This window comes from Rhincodon typus, chromosome 10 (assembly GCF_021869965.1).
Source record: "Rhincodon typus isolate 14 chromosome 10, sRhiTyp1.1, whole genome shotgun sequence".
Classification (NCBI taxonomy): domain Eukaryota; kingdom Metazoa; phylum Chordata; class Chondrichthyes; order Orectolobiformes; family Rhincodontidae; genus Rhincodon; species Rhincodon typus.
In genome coordinates this window covers 52,495,744-52,523,286 of record NC_063341.1, presented here as the reverse complement: position 1 = coordinate 52,523,286, position 27,543 = coordinate 52,495,744, and the positions used below count along the sequence as shown (strand labels likewise).

At 40.1% G+C, this 27,543-nt stretch overlaps 1 protein-coding gene across 1 annotated transcript in view; it reads right to left on the bottom strand.

Annotated features, from left to right (window-relative positions):
• The window catches only part of zswim5 (zinc finger, SWIM-type containing 5), a 233,888-nt gene that overhangs the window by 49,701 nt on the left and 156,644 nt on the right, over nucleotides 1-27,543 (bottom strand). Inside the window, exons 3-4 of the mRNA XM_048602004.1 lie at nucleotides 17,167-17,315; nucleotides 8,833-8,983 (exon numbers count right to left, since the gene is read on the bottom strand). Coding sequence (XP_048457961.1) covers nucleotides 8,833-8,983; nucleotides 17,167-17,315 — 300 coding nt within the window. The remainder of the gene's footprint in view (nucleotides 1-8,832; nucleotides 8,984-17,166; nucleotides 17,316-27,543) is intronic.

The window sequence follows — 27,543 nt, the reverse complement described above, 5'->3', positions numbered from 1 at the left end:
CTCACAGGCTTTTTGATGCCACCTCATTTTAGATACCAAAGCACTCTCCATCCAGTTATCGTATGAACATGGGTCTACAGCAAAGCAAGCTATCTCCAGTCATGTGATTTCTGTGAAACCTTGATTTAAAAAAAAAATCTCAATGCCCACAGTGACCTTTCAACTTCTCAAAGAAACCACTCTCAGGTATTTTCATAATACTTGAAATAACAGTTTTTCTACAACGTTTCAAAACTTAATATATCGAAGAAATATTGAACATGAAAAATCTCATAGCACACTCAATACCATTCCTTGGCTTCTATATTTTACTTCTTCTGATAAAAACTAGAATTCTATATATTTTTTTAAAAAAAATAGCCTTATTGACCTGGTATATTGTTTTCAATATCCTGTAAGTTAGCAATCTTAAATCGTTCTGGTCTTCCACAGCACCAAGCATAGCTATATTCAGAATAAACTTACTATCTGTATAAACAAAAACAATCACCCCCCACTTAATGACATAGGACTCCAACTGACACTTGTTTGCAAATTTCCCAACTTATCAATTTCCTTTAACAGCTTCCTTTGGTCTTCAAAAGAATTACAAGTACCATCACTTTGACATTTCCTGAACATGTTGACAGCACACCTTCTAGGCCTACCTCAAAACTGTTATACACAGAGCCCCTGGGACACCATGACCAAGTCACAACCACTCTTAAAAACTGCCCTCAACGCCTACCTTCATTTATAACCAGTTTGTAACGTCATTTGTTATCCTTTCAGATATATACAGGAAAATTGGAATAGAGGATTTTTTAAAATAAAAAGGTTATTTTTAATTGTGTACATTTAATGGCGAAGATTCACTGTTACAAAACTATACCTTACAAATCATCCAGAAGAATCAAGACCCTCCTGTTCTGGTTCCCAATTCTAGCAAACAAATCCCTCAAAGCACAGCTACAGACTGCGCAGTGCCTACAACACTGTTTTGTTCTCTCATGGCAAGTGGCATCGCTGGCCCAGCCAGCATTTATTGCATGTCCCCAGTTGCTCTGAAGATGGTGGTGAGCTGCCTTCTTGAACAACTGCAGGTTGAGCCACAATACCATTAAAGGGATTGCAGTTCCAGGATATTGGCCTAGCAACAGTGAAGGAACGGTGATATTTTTCCAAGTTAGGATTGTGAGTAGCTTGGAGGGAAACTTGCATGGCATAGGGTTTCTATTATCTGCTGCCCTTGACTGATCGATTGATTTATTGTCACATGTACTGAAATACATTGAAAAAGCTTTGTTTATGAGGGATACGGGCAGATCACAGATGTACAGATCAAAAAGACTTACAGACATATGGGTTATGTTGCAGGTTACATTATTTGAGGCTACAGTCCATTCAACTATCTGATAATGGTCAGAAAGAAGCTGTACCTGCTTGTGCGTGTGTTCAAGCTTCTGTATCTCCTATCTGATGGAAGAGGTTGTAGGAGGTTATTACCGGGGCGCGATGGGTCTTTGATAATGTCGGTCGCCTTTCTGCGGCAGCGAACCATGTAAATTGAGTCCATGGATGGAAGGTTGGCTTCTGCGATGGTCTGGGCTGTGCACACCATCTTCTGTAGTTTCTTAGGGTCCTGGGCAGCGCAGTTGCCAAACCAGGCCGTTACGCTCCCGTACAGTACGCTTTCAATGTCCTTCTAGATTGTAGTGGTTGTGGGTTTGGAAGGGCAAATGTTACAACTCCATTTGCCTGGATGAGTGCAGCTCCAACAGCACTCAAGAAGCTTGACACCATCCAGACAAAGCAACCTGCTTGATTGGCACCACATCCACAAACATCTACTCCCTCCACCTCCGACGCTCAGTAGCAGCAGCGTGGAGTAGTGCATCATTTTCCTGATTTGTGCCTTGTAGATGGTGGACAGGCCTTGCTGCATTTGGGCATAAACTGCTTCAATATCTGAAAAGTTGTAAATGACGCTGAACATTGTGCAATCATTGGCGAACATCTCCACTTCTGACCTTATGTTACAGGGAAGGTCATTGATGAAGCGCCTAGGACATGACCTTGAGGGACCCTCACAGAGATGTCCTGGAGCTGAGGATGGCCACAATCACAGCCATCTTCCTCTGTACCAACTACGTCTCTAACTAATAGAGAGGTTTATCCCCCGATTCCCATCGACTCCAGTCTTGCTGGGTGCATTGATGCCACACTCAATCAAACGTGGCCTTGATGTTGAGGGCAGTCACTTTCGCCTCACCTCTGGAATTCAGCTCTTTTGTCCACATTTAAACCAAGGCTGTAATGAGGTCAGGAGCTGAGTGGCCCTGGTGGAACTCAAACTGAGCATCAGCAAGCAAGTTATTGCTGAGCAGGTACTGCTTGATAGCACTGTTGATGACACCTTCTACCACTTTACTGATGATTGAGAGTAGACTAATGGGGCAGTAATTGGTTGGATTTGTCCTGCTTTTTGGGTATAGGTCATACCTGGGCAATTTGTGGCAAACTGTGCTGTTGCAGGAACTTGCTCATTGTCATCAACTGTGATATTCTCCAATGTATGGGGGAAATGAATGGTTAAGAACAGACCATCATTTCCTATATCCATGGTGGGCATGGGGGGGGGAAAATGTTGTGTAAAGGTGGGCAAAGGGAAATTTCAAAGTGAAAGGAAGCAGATTCAAGTTATTAAAGAATATGTGCATACACTGAATTCTTCCATAAATAATTCAGCACAAAGCTGCTGTGAAGCATTCCACTAGGCAAATAAAAAAGGGCTAAATTATCATCAGTCCACAGACGAGAAATGCAATTTGATTCTGTCCTGTTGGAACTGTAAATCCTTCATCGTTGGTCAATGGATTCATCATATTTATGCCACAGTAAAGCTGTGTTGTCTGAAACAGAGCCTGCATTAACTGAATAATCACCAACTTGTCCAACTAGGTTATGGAATTAATTCCCTTCCCTTCCACCACCCTCCACCCCTCCACCACTTTGCCTTTGCATACTGGAAGCTTACTTAGAAGACGTCCTGAACTGAATGTACAACCAAAGATTCCGATTAAGCTCAGATTTTGGATTCATATTGTATAAAGATGCCATTTTTCTCCTGTAACATGTAATTAGGTTTTAATTTTCAACCACAATACTGCAGAGACAGAAATAGGAGCTATTGGTTACTAACCTTCATCAAGAAAATCTAGGACAGAAAAAAAAGCATTTAATCCTCTTTCGTAGCTCTTGTTTAAATGAAATATTATTTTATGATGAAGGTACAAGCAAATTCAATGTATAGCTGCACAGTAATTTCTGACAATTGAGACATGTTTCCCAGCTGCATAACATGAATAAAGTTTTATTTCTTTTAAGACAACTATATTCAACAAAATAACTATTTAAAATTTGTTCACGGGGTATGGATGTCAGTGGCTAGGCCAGCATTTATTGTATGTCAAGGGCACCATCTGATTTCAGTGGAAGAATTTGGACAGAATTGGGTGCTGGGGGCTGATCAGAGTCAGGAGGTCCATATTGTTACAGTCCTGAGAGTGGACCACAGTCAGTCCTGCAGGTCCAGGGCAACCAGTTTGCAGAGCAGTGGCAAGTCGCTCAGGAAGCTGCATAGAGTTCAAATCAGGCGTCTAGTCAGTCTTCAATTGGGGTTGTCTTTCCATATTGACCTGCGAGATCCACAGCATTATATCAAGTAGGAAAATGAGAATATTCTCCAGGAGGAACAGCACCTTTAGTATCCTGCAGTGCAGCACTGACAGCCAAAACAACACAGGCATGACTTCTTAGTGAACTTGTTCAATGAAATAGAGTTGAGTGAAATTGTCGTTCATGGATTGTAAAAGTTTTTACACTGATGAGGCCAATATCCCCTGTTTATTCACAACTGCAAATGTAGCTTACCACTTTGTTCTTTTTTGCTTTTCCCGCTTAATAAAGGGCTTAGGTAACAAGCTTATGGAAGCCTTCACAAATTCCGATGCTCCCTCATTCAACGACAAAGTTTCATGCTAGTATGGATGCAATGGAAAGGATAGCTATTATTCAGACAGGACTCGTGTGGTCCTAAGGATGGCTAGCCTCCGTACTTCCATTCTAGCAGCTACATTTAAAATGACAGTTACTCAAAGAGCTGATGAAGAAAAAAGTGATATATTTAAAAAAATGTGGTGATGTATTTACAATAAAGTCCTGCCCATGTCACTTATGTACCGTGGGGGCTTTTCTTTCCCCTTTTACTCCCACGACATTGAAGTGCAGTCTCAGGATCTACACAGAGTGGAGCAAACCTGCCTAAACGTGAAGCCCATTGTTCTGAAGTGTTTGGGCGTTAGGAGTGATAGAATAGTGGACCAGGGTATCGTGGAGGGAGTGGTCCCTGCAGAATGCTGACAGTGGAGGAAAAGGGGAGATGTATTCAGTAGTAACCTGGAGGTGGCAGAAATGGTCCAGAATGGAATGTAGAGATGTGGGTGGAAAGTTAGGACATCGTCAAGGGCCATTATTGTTCTGGGAAAAAAATGGATACCTGGACTTCAATAGTTAAATTACGATGAGAGATTACACAAATTACGCTCAGAGATAGCAAGAATTGCAGATGCAGGAGTCAGAGATAACACAGTGTGGAGCTGGAGGAACACAGCAGGATAGTTAACATCAGAGGAGCAGGAAAGTTGATCCTGACCTGAAATGTCAACTTTCCTGCTCCTCTGATGCTGCCTGGCCTGCAGTGTTCCTCCAGCTCCACACTGTGTTATATCTTATACAAATTACGCATCTTTTCTCCTGAATTTAGAAGGTTAAGGGATGATCTAATTGAAATCTTCAAGATATAACAGGAAAAGACCGCGTAGATAAAAAAAATAAAGTATTTCCTCTCGTTGGGGCTTCTAGAACCAGTGGGCATAGTCCAAGAATTAGGGCCAGACCATTCAGGAGAGATGGCAGTGGATGCAGGATCAGCATTAACTCTGATACAGATCATTTTTGTTAAGTGAATATATCAAGAGATATGGGTCATATGGAGTTAAAGCACAGATCAGCCATGATCTCATTGAATGGTGGAACAGGTTCAAGAGGCTGAGTGGCCTACTCCTGTTACTGTGAAAGAGTGAGGGCAGAAGTACTGGAAATGGGTCAGACATAGCTGAGGGGTCTGTCAATTGTGGCGCTGGTGGGACGTTAGTGAGGGTGGGTGGGACAAGAGAGAGAGAGAGAGAGGGGAACTTGGCTGAGGAAAAAGTAGGACATGTTGGACCCACCCCGGTGAAAGGTGGCATCATTGGAACAGACAAGATCGGGCAGCACTGTGGCTTAATGGTTAGCACTGCTGCCTCACAGCAACAGGGACCTCGGTTCAATTCCACCCTCGGGCAACTGTCTGTGCGGAGTCTGCACATTCCCCCCGTTTCTGTGTGAGTTTCCTCCGAGTGCTCCAAAGCTGTGCAGGTTAGGTGGATTGGCCATGCTAAACTGCCTATAGTGTCCAGGTATGTCCAGGTTAGGTGGATTAGCCATGGGAAATGCAGGGATAGGGTAGGTCTAGGTGGGATGCTCTTCAGAGTGTCTGTGCAGACTTGATGGGCTGAATGGCCTGCTTCCACATTGCAGGATTCTATGGACCCTAAAAAACTGGGAAAATGGAATGCAGTCATTGCAGGAAGCGGGTTGTGAGGAAATGTAGTTGAGCTAACTGTGGGATTTGGTGAATTTGTAGTGGATATTGGTAGACAGCCTATCCTAGAAATAGAAAGAAAGAAGTCAGGGAAAGGAAGCGAAGATTCAAAGATGGACCAGGTGATAATGAAGGAAGCATGGAAGCCCACCACTTTCCAACTCTTTCAGTTCTGAAGAGGAGTTATGCCACACTTGAAGCATTAATTCTTTTTCACAGATGCTGAGTTTTCCAGCATTTTCAGTTTTTCTTTCACATCCCCAACTAATAGTTTTAATCTAGGATATGTTTAAAGAAGGGAAAACATCAGCATATGGAGAAATTTCTTCATATAAAAGATTTAGGATCAGAACAACCTAGAATTATACATACCCACTTTTTTTACATTTATGAAAAGAATTGTACCTTCTGGTTACAAATTGGTTCCATTAATATTACTAGCCACGCACTCTCACTAGTGCACAAATGAGAAATAAATAGAGCACATCACATCAGCAAAGATGCAGAATGACATTTAAATGCTTTGCAACAAATTGAATGTAATCTCAATGTTTGGTAATATACCCACTTACACATCAGCTCTCTTATTCATTTTTATTTGCAAAATACAGTAAGTTAAAATAATTTAAATATTCTTTTAAAAATCACAATAATTTGCCCCAAAGTACAAATGTGAACTTCAGGAAAAATCTTTCATCTTCCTGCTGGGAATTTTGCAGTCACATGATCTGGACATTCATGTCAGCATCTGCAAACCTTAGCTCTACTTTTCATATTTTTTTCCAGTTAAGGGAGCGCATGATGGGGGAGGATCTGTCAGTGCGCGGGTGGGAGGACTGACATCTGTGGTGAAGAGCCCTAGGATCTGTGATGTGCTTTTCTTTTTCTCATAGCTTGGAATTCAGTAGTTTAACTTTTTGTTTTTGATTTCGTATTGGCTACATATCGAGCCTGGTTTTCACTCCTTTTCTCATTCCCCTTGTATACATTTTGAGTTTGTTTGCATGGGCATTTCCAAATGTTTTCCACTCTCACCTTTGTACATTCTTTTGTCTCAGAGTCACAGAGCACGGAAAAACACCTTTCGGTTCAACTAGTCCATGCCGACCATAATCCCAAACTAAAGTAGTCTCACCTGCCTGCGCTCGGCTCACATCCCTCCAAACATTTCTTATTCATGTACTTATCTATTCATGTACTTTTAAACATTGTAACTGTACCTGCATCCACTACTTCCTTTGGAAGTTCATTGCACACAAGAACCACGCTCTGTGCAAAAAAATTGTCCTCATGCCTTTTTTAAAATCTTTCCCCTTTCACCATAAAAATATGTCCCCGTGTCTTGAAATCCCTTACCCTAGGGAAAAGATACCTGCCATTCACTTTATCTACACCCCTCATGATTTTATAAACCTCTATAAAGTCACCCCTCAACCTCCCACACTTCAGTGAGAGTCCTAGCCTATCCAGTCTCTCCCTATAACTCAAATCTTCCGTTCCCAGCAACATCCTGGTAAATCTCTCCTGGACCCTCTCCAGCTTAATAATAGATAAACCAGAACTGGACACAGAACTTCAGAAGAGGCCTCACCAATGTCCTGTACAACATCAATATCATGTCCCAACTCTGATACTCAAAAAGGTCTGAGCATTGAAGGCAAGCATGCTAAATGCCTTCTTAAAACACCCTATCTATAGATGTGATGCAAACTTCAAAGAATTATATACCTGAACCCCTAGGTCTCTGTTTTGCAACACTACCCAAGACTCTACTTTTAATTGTACAAGTCTTGCTTTTTTTTAAAATCAGAATGCAATACTTCAAATTTATCCAAATTAAACTCCATATGCCACTCTTGCTTTAAATCTCTGTTTAATCCTAACCAACAATGTCTTGCATCATTGGTATGAAGGACTTTACAGCATATTCACCACTTCTCTCCTTAACTGATGTTGTGATTTACTCCCTTCCCTTAAAGCAGTTTCTTTGCACCTACTAAAAAGGCGATCTTCAATTCTACAGAGTTGAAACGTTGAAACCTAAAACATCATAATTTGTCTTTTTAAATTTAAAGGTGTTGATTGACTTGTTGTGTATTGTCAAAATTTCAAAATTTTCCATTTTACTTATACATTTGTTTCATGTTTATTATTTACTTTTTCTGAATGACAACAGAAATTTGATATCTGGTCACAAGATTAACCTTGTGATTGCTGAAATCGGCCTGGTGAAAACGGAACTATAACTAGTTCTTGAGATCACACCCTCTGTATGATATAAGACTATAAGAGCATAAGAAATAGGAACAGGAGTAGGCTGTTCAGCCCCTCGAGCCTACTCTGACATTCCTCATATCCACTTTCCTGCATTTTCCCTTGATTCTTTGACCGATCAAGAATTTATCTACCTCAGCCTTAAACATGCACAAGGACTCTGCCTCCACAGCTCTCTGTGGAAAGGAGTTCCAAAAACTCAACACTCTAAAGAAGAAATTCCTCCTTATCACCATCTAAATTGGGGCCCCTTTATGTCCTCTAGTCCTAGACTCTTCTAAAGTGGGGTGGGGGCAGAAATGGGGCATCCTATCTGCCTTTACCCTGTCAAACCCCTTAAGAATCCTGTGTTTTTCCATGAGGTCACCTCTCATTCTTCTAAACTCCAGTGAATGGAGTCCCAACCTGTTTAGTCTTTCCTTATAAGACAGTCCTTCCAGACTGAGGATGATCCTCGCAAATCTTCTCTGAACTGCATCCAATGAAATTACATCTCTCCTTAAATAAGGGCACCAAAACTGCTCAGTGCTCCAGATGTGGTCTCACCAGCACCTTGTACAGTTGCAATGAGACTTTCCTACTCTCATTACTCCAACCCCCTTGAAATAAGGACTAACATTCCATTAATCTTCCCGATTACATGCTACACCTGTGTGCTAGCTTTCTGAGTTCCATGCATTTGTACCCCCACGTCCCTTTGTGTCACAGCTTCCGCGTTTGCTCCAGGATCCTATAGACATTACACAATGGCATTTAACAGAAAAGGAACGTTCAGATTGCATGTATAGAAGGTCTTTAATGAAGTCAATGCTGGAAAGAGGAGCTGGTGTTAAAATACTCCATTATTTGCCTACTGCTTTCTGCTGAGCACTTACCCAACTCATCCCAAAGCTGTCGGCACTTGTCTGTCATGCCCGTGCCTTGCTGCCTCCAGAGGGAAAGTCGTGGGTCAGCCATAAACTGTTCTGTTATCAATGTCAACATCCTAGCACCGTTTGAATCCCTCATCTTCAGCATTTCTCGTACCTGCGGTTGATAACATTTAAAATCAGTAATCAGAATGAAAACAATGTTTATCCAGAGAACTAGTGCTGCCATTCTGGTTCCAATGTACAAATATATTAAATAAACTTTTCCGTTCTCGTGGAGTTGAATTGTGATGGCTTTGGTTTTCCTCAAGTTTAGCCGAAAGACATTATGGATTATTCTAACTGCCCATCCAAGCTGCAGTCATGGCAGTATAAAATCAGTGAGCAAATAGAGCATGATTGTAGATATGGATAGTTGGGTCTAATTTACATAAGACGTTGGACCAGATCTCTTTCAGGAAATGACGATGCCATAGAAAGGGAAGTGGACTACAGGTTAAGTAACATAAGAAAAAGGAACAATCCTCTCCCTGAAAGAAGGATGTGATCAGCTGTGTCAAAGGCTGCAAAAGAAACTTGGGAAGGCCAGAAGAGATAATAATGTTCCTCACGATTCTGACAAGAGAGGAAACATTTGAAAAGAGAGATTCAAACATAAACTGAATTCCAGAAATATGTTTCCAGTTGACATAAATGCTACAAGAAGGGACGCAAATTCAAGCTTAGAAAAGAAAAAGATGATTTGCTGTAACTAGTTGAATATGTATTATGGTGTATCAGTGAGTCTAGGAAAATTTAAGGGAAAATTGGATAGCTATTTGCAGGAATAGTTGGTCAAGGTGCATTTGTTTCTGCAACCAGCTTGATTAACATCAGTTTTTTTTAATTCTGAATTTCCTTAATTTCTTGAATTCTGTATTTCCTAACCTATCACCAACTCATGTTCCTCTTTTAAAAACAGAGAGGGAGTTTAAGGTTTAATCTAATCTCAGTGTACAGATGATTTGTACAAAGTGAATATAAGATTCAGATATTCTTAAGTACACTTATTTAATAAATATATATAGTACATGTCACTATTTGAAAAAATAGACTTGCAAGCTAATGGCTATTGTTAATATTTATCTAAAAGAACAGCAGAAAAATAGACTTCAGAGTTTATATAGCTTTGGTTTTGACAAGAGGAATGAGAAGAATGCCACGAAAAGCACTGTGAGAAATTAAAAAGTGCGAGATCAATAAGCTTCATTGCTCTCTTTGGATAGATTGTGTATCATAGATTGATTTAAAGTGTAATTGAAAACTGCTGGATCATGTTGCTTTATTCGCATTCATTTCTTAATAAATTGATAAATTGTCATGATCTCTCTATCTTAATTAGTTTGTACAGTTTTTGATTACTTATTACTTTGGTTAGACCCTCAGCATGCAACTCTTATACCTATCATGTTATTCCAGTCATTTGGTTTGTCTCTAGCACCATCTTATTTTTAATTTTTTGTAATTATCTCCCTTCCTTATTTAATCAGATCATAGGTCATCCCTTTGCTTGTTATTCAGCTGTTGACACTTTACTCACACCGTCTGACACTTTTGATCACCTGCAGAGACTTATTATTCCACATTCTACTCACACCATTTGTATGATCTTGTGAACTCTCTGTCCGTGATCTTTCTGTCTATAAATTCTGTGTCTGTGCTTCTGTCTCACTTCACCTGACAAAGGGGCTACCCTCCAAAAGCTTGTGATTTCAAATGAACCTTTTGGACTATAACCTGGTATCGTGTGACTTCTGACTTTGTCCACACCAGTCCAATACCGGCACCTCCACATCATTTCTTAGCCAGACATATACAAACCCACTAAGGATTTTAGTTATACCAATTCTTACATGGCATTGAAACTTTAGTGAACATGTGCCATTATTGTTATCGAAAAACTTTGACTTACAAAGTTTCATATGATTACGCTGTGCAGAAGGAAACTATTCTATCTTGTTTCTGTGCTGTTTCATAGACCTACAAATTTCTGTGTAAGCTTATTTGTATGAAAAGGCCAGTGCTGCCAAATTTTATTTACGAATAACAGCAATATTGCTCTGATTCAAGATTAAGTGGAACTGGGAGGGAAACAAAGGCCAATACCATTCAGTGATCAGCCCAACTACTCAAGCCATCAGCAAAGTAGATATGGATGTTGTACCAGGGTCAGAGTGGGCTCAGTTCCATAGATAATCTCCTCCTCATGGGAAATAACTGACCAGCATTCTGGTCCAGGTATATGTATGATGAGCAATCAGTCAGCTAACTTGGAGGAGGTCTGCTGGTGTCATAGAACTGTGCCACTGCCTTAAACAGAAAGTGAGGAAAGGGATAAATGATTTAGAGAGAACTTATACTTCTTTAAGAAAATGAGAACAATTTTTGCTGCACTCTTTCCCCACTAAGAGTGATGGATTGTGTTTATAATATTAGTCACTTTTTCCTTTCTTTCACGCAGTAGCATAGTGGTATTTTCATGGAAATTGTAATCCAGAGACTGAAGTAATACTCAGTGGACCTGGGTTTGAATTTCACCATGGTATGTGGTGGAATGTAAATTTAATGAAATCTGGAATTGTAAGTCTAATAATGACTGTGAAACCTTTGTTGATATAGTCATTAATAACCTATATGGTTCGCTAATGTCCTTTAAGGAAGGAAAGTTGTCGTCCTTACCTTGTCTAGTCTACATGTAACTCCAGGCCAAGTGCCATTGCAAACTCAGGTCTCTTCATTCAGCAAAGCCCCCTTTATTAACAACTGTGGGCTCGTGCAAAAATCGGCAGTCTGACTCATAAACAAATCAAGCAATGGCCTGACATAGTCATACTCACAGAATCATAACTTACGCACAATGTCCCAGGCAACACCACACCATCCCTGGTATCCAGCAGAGGTGGTGGCACAGTGGTACTGAGGACGCCTGAGCAATGACTCCAGACTCCATGAAGTCTCCTGGCATCAGGTCAAATGTGGATAAGGAAACCTCTTGCTGGTTATCACACACTGACACCCCTTAGTATTTCTTCCATGTTGAACGCCATTTGGAACAGCATAGAAGATCGCAAGTTGCAGAATGTACTCTGAATGGGGGAGCTTCAAACGTACACCAAGTGTGGCTTAGCAGCACCCTTACTGACTGGGCTGGTTGAGTCCTAAAGAGCATAGCTTCTAGATTGGGTCTGCAGCAGATTCTGAAGGAATCAACCATAATCTCATCCTCAACAATCCGCCTACTGTAGATGCAACTGTCCACTACAATATCAGCTAGAATAACTACCACTAAGTCATTGTGGAAACCATGTCTGATCTACACATTGAGAATATCTTCCATTGTGTCGTGTAGCACCATCATGATGGGGATTGCAATAGATTTCAAACAGATCTAGGAAATCAAGACTGGCCATCCACGAATAGGATTGTACTCCAGCACAATCTATAACCTCATGGCCCAGCATTTCCTTCACTTTACCATTACCATCAAGCCAGGGGATCACTCTGGTTCATTGAAGAGTACAGGATGGCATGCCAGGAGCATGACCAGGCATACCTATAAATAAAGCATTAACCTGGTAAAGATACAAAACAGGGCTATTTTAGTGCCAAACAGCAGAAACAGCGAGTCATAGAAATGGTGAAATGACTCCACAACCAATAAATCCGATCTAGGTTCTGCAGTCATGCCAGATCTAGCAGTGAATGGTAGTGGACAATTAAACAGCTCAGTGGAAGAGGAGCCTTCATAAATGTCCTATCCTCAACGATGGGGGAGCCAATACACCAGTGTAAAAGATAAGGTGAAGCATCTGCATCAATCCACAGCCAGATATGCGAGTGGATGATCCATCCTGGCATTCTATGGAGGTCCCCACTATCACGCATATTAGTCTTCATCCAATTCGATTCATTCCACATGATATGATCTACAAACAGTTGAAAACATTGGATACTGCAAAGGTTATGAACCCTGTCAGCATTCCAGCAATTGTAACGAAGACCTGAGCTCCAGAACCTGCTGTGCACCAAGCCAAACTGTTCCAGTGTAACTACAACAGTAGCATCTACCTGACAATGTGAAAAATTGCCCAGGCATATTCTGTGCTCTAAAAGCAGGAATAAGCCAATTCAGCTGATTACCGTCACATCAGTCTACTCTCAATCATCATTAAAGTGATGGAAGGTATCATCAGTGCTAGCAAGCTACACCTACTTAGCAATAACCTACTCACTAATGTTCAGATTGGGTTCTGCCAGGGCCACTCAGCTCTTGACTTCATAACAGCCCTGGTTCAAACATTGCCTGAAGAGCTGAATTCTGGAGGTGAGGGGAGAGTAACTGCCTTTGACATCAAGGCTGCATTTGACTCAGTGCGGCATCAAGGAGGCCCAGAATCAATGGGAATCAAGGAGAAAACTCTCCATCAGTTAGAGTCATACCTGGTACAAAGGAAGATGGTTATAGTTGTTGGAAGTCAGTCATCTCAGTTCAAGGACATCGCTAAAAGGAATTCCTTAGGGTTTTTATTTTCCAATCAACCTGTTAAGAGTTGTTATTACATTACTCCTGAGCAAATGGGACTGGAATCCGGGCCATCCAGCTCAGAGGTACCACATAGCATTCTAGGTCTAACTGTTTTCAGCTACTTCATCAATGATCTTCCCCCACGAAAAGGTCAGAAGTGGGTATGTTCACTTGATTGCATGGATGTGCAGTCCCTTTCACAACTCCGCAGATACTTAAGCAGTCCATATCCAAATGCAGTAAGACCTGGATAATATCCTGGTTTGGACTGACAGGTAGCAAGTAACAGTTATACCACACAAGTGCCAGGTAATGACTATCCTCAATAAGAGAGAATCTCATTCTTGCCCCTTGACATTCAATGGCATTGCCATCACTAAATGCCTCACTATCAACATCTTAGGGATTACCATTGATCAGAAACTGAATTCAACTAGCCACATACAAGTACTGCAGATACATGAGCAGGTCAGAGGCTAGGCATCCTGCAATAACTCACCCACCAATCCCATAAAACCTGTCCACCATCCACAAGCACAAGTCAGGAGAGTGGATCACTGGATCAAAATCCTGGAACTCTCTCCTGAACGGCACTGTGGGTCTACCTATACAGAATGGATTTCAGCCATTTACAGCTCACCTCCAGCTTTTCAAGGGCAATTAGGGATGGGGAATAAACAGTGACCCAGCCAGCAACATACACCTCCCATGTATGAATAAAATACATAAACTTTAGTTATAGTTGAATCCTAAAAAGTGGTTCAAACTCCAGCATAAATCAAGTGAATGGACTTAAGCAATAATCAAATTAGAATCTGCAAGATCCCTATTTTCTACTGAACTACCAGGATGTACCCTTTCAGGAGTACTTAGCATTAGTTTAATTTTATTTTCATTTCCTTTCATTTATTTTCCCCCTGTACCTTACACATACATTTACATATCCAAATGACAGCAACTGTTACTTATAAAAGGAGAGGTAATGGCCTAGTTGTATTATTGTTAGACTATCATAATGTTCTAGGGACCCAGGTTCAAATTCTACCATGGCAGTTTGTGGAATTTAAATTCCATGAATACCTGGAATTAATTGAATCCATTGTCGATTGTCAGGAGAAACCCTGATTCACTAATGTCTTTTAGGATAAGTGCTGAGAGGATGTTTCCTCTCATGGGAAAGTCTACAACCAGAGAGCATAGTCTCAAAACTAAGGGGCGCCAATTTAAGACTGAGATGAGTAGGGATTTCTTCTCTCGGAGGGTTGATAGTTTTTGGAAATCCTTGCCACAGCTGTAGGGGCAAAGTCCTTGTGTATATTTAAGGCTGAGATAGATAGATTCTTGATCAGTAGGGGAATCATGGGTTATGAGGAAAGGACAGAAAAGTGGACATGAGGCATGTCGCATTAGCCATGATCCTACTGAATGGCGGAGCAGGCTCAAGGGGCCGAATGGTCTTTTCCTGTAAATGGTTCTTATGGTCTTATTAGAATAGAGATGAAGAACACCTTTTTCTCGGAGGGTTGTGCATCTTTGAAACACTCTGCCTCAGAAGGGCTATTGAGGTTTTTAAGGCAAAGGTAAATTGATCTTCTTGCCTAAAAAGAACCTAAGGTTATTGGGGTAGATGGGAATATGAGACATGGAACATGATCGGGGCAGCCATGATCCAAACGAATGGCAGAACAGGATTGCAAGGCAGAATGGCCTCCTTCTGATCCTAACATTTATGTTCATGTTTGTACTTACACAATGGTTAGGGGGTGCGGGGGTGGGGGGTGGAGCGGGATGCAAAAACAGTGAAGTAAGCCTCTTCAAAAATACATATTGGTTTATATTAGTTAATAAAATACAGCCACTTTTAAGCCAACCTTATAATGGCCAGCTCTTCAACAGATTTCTTTTCAAAATAAGATTCAGAAGGTATTTTCAAACAATGCTGCTTCTATATTAATTGTGTTTAATTGGATGCAATTGGTATGGACATTATTTAGGGATTAAGTTGAGATCCTCTAAATAAGAGTCATACAGCATGGAAACAGACCCTTCAGTCCTTGTCCTTGCCAACTAGGTTTGCTAAACTGAACTAGTCCCATTTGCCTGCATTTGATCCATATCCCTCTAAACCTTTCCTATCCATGTACCTGTCCAAATGTCTTTTAAATGTTGTCATTTTCTTGTCTCTACCACTTCCTCTGGCAGCTCATTCCACATATACACACCATCCTCTGTGTGGAAAGTTGCCCCTCAAGTCCCTTTAAATCCTTCCCCTCTCACCTATGCCGTCTAGTTTTGGACTCCCCTACCCTGGGGAAAACACCATGACTATTCACCTTATCTATGCCCCTCATGATTTGATAAACCTCCACAAGGTCACTTGTCAGCCTCCTAATTTCCAGAGAGAAAAAGTCCCAACCTATCCAGTCTCTCCTTCAACTCAAATCCTCCAGAACCAGTAACATCCTTGTAAACTTTTTTTGCACCCTTTCCCATTTAATAAGATCCTTCATATAGCAGGGTGACCAGAATTGTATGCAGTACTCTAAATGTGGCCTTACCAACATCTTGTACAGCCGCAACCATAACATCCAAACTCCTAGACTCAATGCACTGACTGATGAAGGAAAGTGTGCCATATGCCTTCTTCACCACTCTGTCTACTGTGACGCCACTTTCAAGGAACTATGTGCCTACACCCCTAGATCTCTGTTTGACAACACTCCCCAGGATCCTACCTTTAACCGTGCAAGTCCTACCGTGGTTTGTCTTATCAAAATGCAACACCTTGCAATTATCTAAATTAAACACCATCTGCCATTCCTCAGATCACTGGTTCAGTTGATCAGGATCTCAATGTACTCTTTGATAACCTTCTTCACTGTCCACTATACATAGTGGAACTGGTCTGGGTTTGGAGATGTATGCCTATAGTGAGTATTTCTGTAAATAAAAGTGTATAAGGATTAAGTGTAGTTATAGATATTTTCTAAGCAGGTTGCTCAAAGATGACATTACACACCTCTGATGCAGATGGGATTTGAAACCTGGTTCAGAGATACAGACACTACCACTTCATCACAAGAGCCCCCTATATCCCTGGTTCTATACTTCCCAAATGGCTTTCTGAAGTATAACATATGGTAACGTCCTTAGAGGATAGATGACATTTATGTTTCACTTGCAGACGATTCTTGGAAGTGTAATTCAAACCTCAAGGAATTACTGCCTGGAACAAGCTTCCAGATTAACCTTTTATAACATAGTTTTTGCACTGTTTGTCTTTTCGGAATGTAGTTATTGCAGTGTTGCCACAGTCATATCTTTTATTACTGTCACCTTTATAGCTGTTCAATTTTCTCATGCAGTTTGATGAGGTCAACCGTAAAAGGTATTTTGATACAAGTTGAGGGAGGTCAGCCTTTCAGAAATAAAAGAAAAAAGCTCCCAAAAATAAGTAAAATGAAGAAATCAATAAAATGCCTATTTCAGTACAGTTGTTGGAAGGCTTTTCCTGGAGCTAAATACAAAGTCTGCCATGGTCACAATGTTTTACTTGAAAATTATAAATGGAATGTGACCTGTCTGTAAAAATTATCATATTTTTAAACATTGTCTCACCTGTGCTGGGCATAGCTCTGAGCACAAGTGGATTAAAATTATAGCCCGCGAAGAATTAGTGTTACGACAGCTCATACACGACATTCTGCCCTTCATTAATAGTACTTTCCTCAGAAGCCTGCCATTTGCAAAGTAACTGTGTACCCAAAGAATCTTACCTTAGCAAACATAGAGTTCAACTGCTTGCCAGACCCATAGTATCCTCCCTGCGATAGGAATTGCTTTACTTGCTCTCGGACTTGTTCCTCATCTAGATGCCAGCAGTTCTCATCATCAATGCTGGCACCAGCAGTTGGATCAGGAGCACCTGAGTGAAACAGAAAATATGTAACTGTTAAAAAACAACTTCAAAATGGATACCCACTCTATTATAAATGTTGCAAAATGTATACAATTGGTCCAAAAGCTTCCCTGACGAGGAGGGTAAATGTTGGCTGAGGCTATAGTAGCAACAACTTTCATTATATATAGTAAAAAAAAGTAAGGTGCTTTATAGGACTGTAATCCAAAAAGCCTTAACACTGAAGTAAAAAGAAAGCCCCAGAAATTAGTGGTGAGAAAAAGCAGGGTTAGAGAGGTAGTTAGAGATAACAAGGTGTAGAGCTGGATGAACACAGCAGGCCAAGCAGCGTCAGAAGAAGGGTCTAGGCCCGAAACGTCAGCCTTCCTGCTCCTCTGATGCTGCTTGGCGTGCTGTGTTCATCCAGCTCTACACCTTGTTATCTCGGATTCTTCAGCATCTGCAGTTCCTACTATCTCTTAGAGAGGTAGTTGTTGAGGAGTGACTTCAAAGAAAATATGTAGAGAGGTTTGGGGCCAATAACATCACCTTTGGTCTCTTTTGTCTCAGAGTTTAAAAAAAACTTAACCCAGCCCCAGTTCTGAATAGGCGTTACTGGACCTGAAACGTTAGCTCTGATTTCTCTCTACGGATGCTGCCAGACCTGCTGGGTTTCTCCAGCATTGTGTACTTGCTTCAGATTTCCAGCACCTGAAGTATTTTGCTTTTATTCTTGGCCCTGAGTGGAAAACTGAACTCATAGATATCAAGAAAGAACAGAGCCAAAGTTAGCTATGATGGCATGCACTACTGAATAAGTAGGTTGGCTCTCACTGTCAAGAATGACATTTGGAAAATAGTCACTTAAATGCAATCAAGGAAGGTTACAGGTGCACACAGAATTTGGTACCATTAATTAAAGTCCTTCAGCTTAAACATAGACAAAATAGGTCAAACTCAATAATTAAGAACATTTTCTTATTAAGCCCTCTAACAAAGCTGAAATGTTATTATGAAAATATCTAACATATTACAAGAAATCACTTATTTCATTATTTGGGGAATTTCCAGGTCTTCTAAAGAAATAAAGATTCCAGTAAGCAATCCCAGAAATCAGGCTTAAAGACACTTAAAACTGGACCAGCAGAATGCAAAAATTGTCTTTTTCACTGACTGATAACGGAAAGAAAAAGAAACTGATGTATGTAGTATTTGGTTGTTTATGTTCAGAGTGCCGTTACAACTGCTAAAAAGGGACATGGGGTAATGAACAATGTGAGTTATAAATTTACACAAACTGCATTACCAAAAATGCAGGCCAAACTACTGGCTGCTATGTCAAGGATAAGCCAACATAAAGGTGATCAGTTGCCTCTTTACTGTTGTTTTAATTTTCACAGATCCCAGGTATACTTTGTGGCACTGTTATTGTTTGCTAGCAGCACTAAATCTTCCTCTGACTCACTCGGTGATCAATTTTCAATAAACACCACCAGCTTACAAAAAAGAAAAACATGCAACTGCAAGAAATGCAACTGACAAATAACAAGACTACATATCAAAGATTTCTTGGAAGTAAGATACAGCTGGTCACTTAACAAAGGAACAAGTGAATTTAAAATCTTTCTGCTCCGGATTAAGAAAGCATATGTCTTGCCTCCAACCTCCACTGCTCCCTGTTTGAAGTTAACTATTACACTTTGTATCAGAGGCATGGAAGGCACATTACATAAGTGATATGATCGTTGGAAATCTCAGCATGATTTAGGCGGAGAGAAACTGGGAAATTAGGTAGCAAGCACCTCTGCAGGATTTGCACTGCACCCAACAGTAATTTCATTATGGGCTGTGTCTCTGCAATTTTCACTTCCTGTCAGAATGATTAGCAGCCTATCTATGCATTCAGCATATTAACAAGGCTCTTTAGCAGGCATCATTTCACATTTCTTACATTTGGGTTAATGTTTAGAGCAACATCTTTGAATTTTGCACATTCATTCCTAAATAAATTTTAATAATGTGTGTGTTAATATTTAGAATACCAGTGTGTTTTTTCCAGTAATTTTTTAATGCAGTTTCTTTGTTTCTTTTCCAAATGATTGCATGCCTGTGAAATGAGAAGCTGCAGAATCACTTACTAATATCAATGAGGAATTGGGTGTACAGAAAGCCTTTCCCAAGGGCTTTGCAGAACAGGAAAATCCTTAATGTAGATGGGATCTGCAAAGTTTTCCCCACATTACCAGTGTTCACTCCTACTTCCGTGCATGGAAACTTTTAACAGGAAGCCACACCAAGCGCAGTGCCAATTTGTAAGTAAATGTTAGATGAAAATAGTGGGTGCTATTAAAACAACCTCACCACAGTAGTTCATGCCTCAAATGGTACCAGATGAAAGAACACGGATCAGATATATCAATAAGCAACAGAGCTGGATTGTTTGTATCACTATAAAAGGTACCAACCATACCTGCATTCTCTGTCACACACTGAGTGGTAATTTCAGTTGGGAACTGGCTGTGCAGCATTCAGAAATTCAGTGATACAGAGATTTGATTCTTCAATCTAACACAGGGTCGCCTGCACTATTAGCCACTGTGTTCCTCTAAGATGCACAGACCAAATGGCAGAGTCATTTACTTTGTCTCCTTTGCTACTGGTTGGCATTAACAGCACAACCTGGCTGACTAAATTCAACAAGCAAAGGGTGTGCATGCAGGGTCAAAAGTGAAGATGTAACAAACTGCCCCACACAGCAACATGGATATACTTGTCATTCAGTTGAATACCACATCATTGGATGGGTTTTAACTCAGCAAGCTTTCTTAAGGCTTGCCTTTTCTATTTGCATCCATTTCACATCCTGTAAGACATGTTGACAACATTCAGGTTTTCCACCCAAGTATCAGCCACACCGGAGGAAAACTGTAAACTATATTTACTTAGATCTGCCATACCAACTGCCAGAAAAGATAATTAAGGTATTGCATTGCTTCAACTTTTGATCACATACTCAACTTCCTGCTCCACAAACAATTTATTATGATTATGAAGGAAGATCTTTAAAGTAGATGGGATCTGCAAAGTTTTCCCCACGATACCCCAATGTTCACTCCACTTCAGCATATCACAATATTTAACTGGAAGTACACCAAATATTTCCTTTATGAACCTTTCATAGGCCCATTAGAAGGGCTTTTCATCAAAGCAGTCAGATAGGGACTGTACAAATTTCTTTCCCCATCTACGTCATTCAAATTTTCCATTTATGCAATGCTGTCAGCAAAAGTATGTCAGCATGCAATTTCTTATCCTTCCCCATCCCAGGAAAAAATGTTCCAAGAACTCACCTACACAAACCTGAATATATTTAATCACTTGAGTCCAGATAAGTCTACAAAATCAGCACTTTAGTGTAACTTCCACTGAAGGCTGTTATAATACAGAGCTTTTCATACCACTTGATGGCCGTTGCATCATAGACTTTTCATTTGATCTGTGATGCTATTGTAATCTACAAAGGTGGTTTGCCACCATGAACTATAGCATGCATCACACTGTCTTGCACTTCATTCTCAATCTATTTGGGGATTAGGAAGAGAAAGCTTTGACAAGAAATGAAAGCCTGGAAATAGGCACTTATCTGTTACCCTCTCTGCTAAATAATTAAAAATAACCTCACATGACGATTTGCTTTGCTTTTACCATTAAGTCCTAGAACTTAACCAGATATTGCAGATGAATTTTCTGTTTTGCAGAATTCTGCCCTTTTATCTGACACCCTACAGCAATATATTTTTAAATTATCATGGGTCATTGCAGTTTTAAAGAAATAACGTACAAACATAATTTGTGTTTTGAAATGCAGCTGCTCCAGTCTGAAATCAGGGAATGCTCAAATCAAACTGACAGCGTTTCGCCATAAACAATCATGCTAAATGACCCTGTTTATATTCCACAAAGGCAGCTTCATTCGTTACTATGAATCTGCGGAGACTGTAGAATTCAGACTGCATTTCACAGTTTTGTTTTGATGTTTCCCTTCTGGAACAAAACACAAATTACAATTACTGCTCATTGTGAAGAGCACACAATTTCCAAACCACACAAAACACAGGAAATAAAATGCTGTAGTTTGCCACTCTGTTACTGTCCACTAAAATGCATCAACAGTAGTGTTTTGTAAATTAGTCTACGTATTCCTTCTTATTTCCCCAAAAGAAAATACCATCTTGCCTCTTCCTTTGCAGATCATGCTCAGACCTGCTCAGAAACCTGCATAAAAAGTAACCCTTGAACTAACTGTTTTTAGGTTTGTGCAAGCATAATTCTTATGACTTGCAGCTTATCTAATATATTAGTAAAATATGCAATAAAAGAAATTGTGCTCAATCCAATATGGTACTAATGCTTCCTCACTTAAAATTGCTGCCAATGTAATTAATTAGTGGCAGAATTGAAACTACATGCACGCTACAAAATATTCTCAGAGAATACACAAGTTTCAAGGTCTAAGTCTTGATGTACAGTTGAAGCATTCAAAATAAAAGTTTCACACACCGCATTAACTTCTCAGAAATCCTACACCTTTCAAATGTAGAATGATAATTAATGGGATTTTCAGTATGCTGACTGCTCTGTTCAAAGTGCAAACAACATTCTTGATTACCTTTTTTAAACAAAGGATGAAAACTCTATTAATACAGAAGTATAATAGTGCTTACAATTCAAGAGGATGTAATATTCTAATGCAAGAATTAAAAACAAATCTTTCAGGGACACTTAAAGATTTGTCCCTGAAATCCCTGACCCCTGGGAACAAACACCAATTCTGTATTTTTATTTCAATTTGTTTTTGTTTTCTTCGTTGTATGTCTTCCACAAATGGTGACTATAATTAAAGTTTGTGTTATAAAACCGATATAATTAGCAGGGATGATGTCAAAGAATCAATTTTTTAATGCACAATATTTTCTGAAGCAACTGATCAAATGTTGTTAGTTATCACTTTGGAGTGTATGATTCAAAAAACAAAGTTGCATTTCATTCTCGTTTTTCATGAATTTGGGTCTTTCCAAAGCAAAAATCAGAAGTTTGACAAATCATAATCCACCTTGCTCCTTTTGCACAATGCTTATTGTCAGACATGTCTTTGAAATTTGTTACTATCCTTTTCAACAATTTGTTACATTTTCAGCACACTGTCATCTGTAACCTTTGAAACGACACCTGTATACGCACATTAAGATCACTAATATCTATCAAAATGTGCAGTTGACCCCTAGGGTACACCTTCATGTAACTTCCTCTGGTCTGGAAACAAAATGTTTGATTTATTCATTGTCATGTGTATCTTGTTACAAAATACAGTGTAGAGTGTTATATAGTGTTGCCACTCTCCGGCGCCACCTTAAAACGCAGAAAAACAAACCAAAATACAGAATATAAAGGCAGAAAAATGAAAGAATAAAAGGAAGTGTCCAACTTTACGGTCCCTCTTGTTAAGTGCTCTGTCACGGGCCTGGAGGCCAGGCAGGAGTCCCTTTTGCTGCATCACCACCACTGAAATGAAAGTTCAGTGCCATCTCCCCTCCCCCAATGCCCTCACCACAATGAGTCCTCAATGGACCTCACCAACGCAGATGCCACTGATGCTGCCAGGCATTGCTCTGGCCCAAACCCATGTCCGATGCCGCCACGAGTCCGCTTTGGGCCCACCTCAGACTAGGCCCAAACTCGCCTCCACCGCAGCAGCAATACATCAGCACTAGGACCACCTCAATGTTGCAGACACTGCTGGGAACTCAAACTCTCTCCAACACCGCCACCAGGAGTATACTGCTGATACTGTTGCCATCACCGAGCTCTTCACTAACAGGTAAGTAAAGTGAGAGAGAGAGAGAAAAAAAAACGAGAAGAGGGAGAAAAAAAAAGTAACAAAAGGAAAAGCAGACAAAGTCGCTGAGCTCCAGGATCAGAAACTCTACTCCAGTGCCATCTTATCAGAAGTATGTTGTGCTTTCTGCCTCTTAGCCACTTCTGTATCCACACTGGTACAGTCCTTGATCTTCATGTTCTTCAGCCTTGCTAACAATTAGTCTATAATGCAGTATTTTACCAAAGCTTTTTAAAATTCCATTCACAAATCGACCAAGTTTCTTCACCAAATAACTCAAGCCATTTTATCAGACACTGTTTTTAATATACCTGCCCTGGCTAAATAATGGAGTTACTAGTTCATCTTTTTTGATGATACTACTTATGGGAAGAATGTTGGAGAACTTCCTTTTCTTCTATATAAAGATATAGTCATACAGCACAGAAGAGGCCCATTGGGTCTGTACTGATCTATCTACAATAATCACACTTTCCTTCACTTGGGCCATAGCCTTGAATGTTATGACATTTCACATTCTCATCCATGTACTTATTAAAAGGTTGTGAGGTTTTCGACATTTACTACCCTCCTGGGCAGTGCATTCTAGATTCTCATCACCATTCAGATGAAAATATTTTCCTCAAATATCCTCTAAACCTTCTGCTCCTCACTGTAAAATTATGCCCCTACATTCTGGACTCTTCAACAAAGGGAAATAGGTGCTTTCTGTCCACCCTGTCCATACACCTCTTTTAGTTAACCCCTCAGCCTTCTTTGCTCTGAAGAAAACAATCTGAGCCTACCCAGCCTCTCTTCATAACTAATGTGCCCCAACCCAAGCAACATCCTGGTGAATCTCCTCTGTACCCCCTCCAGTGTAATCATATCTTTCCTATCGTGTGGTGTTCCTATCGTGTGGTGGCCAGAACTGAACACCACTCCAGCTGTGGCCTAACTCAAGCACTACAACATGCCCTCTCTGCTCTTACAATCTATGCCATGAGTGATAAAGGCCAGTGACCTGCATGCCTTCTTAACGACCCTACTAACCTATCTTGTTGGCTTCAGGTAACGGTGGACAAGCACCCCAAAATCTCTCTATTCCCCCGAGCTTCCTAATATTCTGCATTCGTTGAGCGCTCCCTTGTCTTGTTACTTCTTCCAAAGTGCATCACCTCACATTTTTCAGGGTTAAATTCCATCTGCCGCTGATCTGACCAATGTGTCTGTATTCTCCTGTAACCTAACACCATCTTCCTCACCATCAAGAATCCGGCCGATTGTTGTGTCATTCACTAAGTTTTGTATCACCCCACCCCACCCCACCCCACCCCAAATTCTCTTATATTGTTTTAATGTATCATGATCCCCAAGGCACCTGGCACTGATCCTGTGGTATGCCATTGGATACAGCCTCCTACCACCAAACCAATTTTGGATCCACCTTGTCAAGTTTTTTTAAAAAAAAAATCACTCTCCCATTCGAGACCTTGTCAAACACTATGCTGAAATCCATACATACTTCATCAAATGTACTTCCTTCATCTGAACACCTGACCACCTCCTCAAAATTCAATCATATTTGTTAGGCGTGACCTCCTTCTACCAAATCATGTTGACTATTCTAGATCAAATGTTGCCTCTCCACGTAGAGATTAATTCTGTCCTTCAGAATTTTCTCAAATTGTTTCCTGCCACCAATGTATGACTCACTGGTTTGGAATTCCTGGTTTATCTCTACCACCGTTCTTGAAAAGCAGAACCACATTAGCTATCCTCCAGTCCTCTGGCACCTCCCCTGTGGCCAGAGGGGAATTAAAATTTGGTAAGAGCCCCTATAATTTCATCCCTCGCCTCCCACAGCAGCCTGGGATACAAGTCTGGGGATCTGCCCATTTTTAAGCCCACCAAAAATGCAAAAGGTATCCTAAATTCTTTTACATTTATTTAAACAAGCAGACAGACAGAATCCTGGTTTAACATCTCAGCTCAAAGTCAGTAAGTCTGATAATGCAGCACTCAGCACTGTTGTAATGAGGCAATTAGACTGTGCATTCAAATGCTGGACTTAGGTTCAAACTTAAACTTCTGACTCTGGTGGCACTGCTACCCAATGATTCAATTTATCAGCCATTTAATGTCACACACTTAACCAACATCTGCATTATTAAAAAAAACATAATTTTGCTTGTTTCAACTCAGTGAGAGAATTAGATAATAGTCAACTTCTCTAGACGTGATCTGAAATCCTTAATAAATTAAAGGATTGAGATAATTTTTCCCAGCATGATAGTCCCATATTTCTTGTATAACAAAATTATGTTTCAAGTCTCCCCTTCTCACTATGAGTTAGGACAATGAAGTACAACTTTCAGAAGACGCGAGGTCAACTGCACCCTCTCATAATGCAGCGTGAATTACAAATTTTTAGATTGTCTGTGCATGCTTCTTGCTTCCCTTCTGTTTCTTTCTCCACTCACTTTTTCCATTCATCTTAAATGAATAACGTTTCTACAACAAGTGTGGAATGAAAGACAGGTTTTAAATTTTACAGTCATCAATGGCACTCAAGTATAAAACGAGAGAACACTGCATCTAGTATTTCTGTGGATGCCCCTAGCTACATAGTCATCATTTATTGCTTGCTTTTGCACCAAGCGAGGTGATGATGTAAAGTTTATAAAAAGTATAATAGTAAAGGTGGATTTTTTGTTGTTTTAAAAGTTTAAGGAGGGATCTTTTCTATAGAGTATAAGTTGCCTACTGAATAATGTTGCTTCTAGTTTGTTTATCACAATGAAAGTTTTAAAACTTGACACCTTGTTAAGTGATCGTTCCAGTTAGCCAGTGGAAGTTCAAATATCTTTATAACGATGTGCATACATGTTTTACACACACACACAACACACAACACACTTTGTTTAATTTGTCTATAATCATAGGATCTAACACTTCTGGTATTCAACAGACAGATTAAAAAAAACCCAATGAAACGGATAGCAGTTAGAAAAGACAAAAATAAAAATCTTATAATTTCTCCCTCCTATTTGTTTCTACAGTTATGCATCAGTCAGGAAATAAAAGCATGTCTTTAAATTGTCAGGAGCCATATAATATGATAATAAATCAAGCTCCTGATGACAAATGGGCTTAGTTGTTCCATCCATTTAGAGCATTTATATGGTATGAATTCCCTGGACTTGACTGCATATTACTCAATAAAAATCTGGAACCAACAACAGAATCTACTCAGGTTATGTTGCCCACGGTGCATTGGAACAGACCGCAAGTGTGCTCCTTTTGTCAAGACTGTCAGTCCAACCAGTAGCTAATCATAACATTCTAAAATTCTGGAATTGTGTCCGTTGCTTCTTTAAATTTATCTTTATTGACAACAAATATTGGTCCTCACTTCTCCAAGCACCATGAGTATCCACTCTCTTAACCAGGTTGTTCTGAACAGTTTTAGAGATCAAGAAATTTTTTACTGAAATTGGTAATATCTCAACCTCAACAAAGGCTTCAGTAACCCCAGACTAGACGATTTGGAAAAACTTCAACTGAATCCCAGACCAAACCTCTGACTGTTTTTCCCAAATATGTTATAATAGCATTAGCTGTGGTCAAAAAGCTTGGTCACGCTTACTAATCTGGCATACACAAGGTTGGCAACTTGGCCAAGGAATCAAAAGGAACTGGTTACACACAACCACAATTCAGCTTAAACCATTCTCTCCAGTGAGCAGGTTCAAAGCAGGGAAAACAACAAAATTTCCTCAAAGTTTCACACCTAAATAGCACAACAACAAACGCTCTTCAGCTGATACCAACACCACATTACTACCCCATGCCTTCTCAGCACTATCCCAGTCCTGACAAATCTTCTTTCTCAGTACTGCAGTCTGAAAACACGTTTTACAGCTCCCACACCCTAAGCTCCTTTCACCTGCAAACCATCACTCCTCTCAAGAAGTATGTTCTGACACATGCTAAAATGCTGGTATCTCTTTTCCAATGATTCCAAACATCACAAATACCATATTTAGAATCCACCCCACCTGCCACTCCTATTTAGTTCCTTACAACCCACCATTCACCTCATGTTCCTATATGCTAATATTGCCCTTCCAAATATGGAACATGTTCTCAACGCATAATAACCACCCTGACACAAGTACTGTTATGCAGATTTCCCTGCCTCAACTTCACCATCGACTTCCTCTGTAGGTTTTACAATGCATAAGCAATTTAAATAATTAAAACTAATACTTAATAGAAATGAATGCCACTGGCTTATAGTTTCCATGCAGGTAGCATACAATAAAGAATCTATTGATGTCATCTGTTAAGATTTAACTCAAACACTTCTATCACATA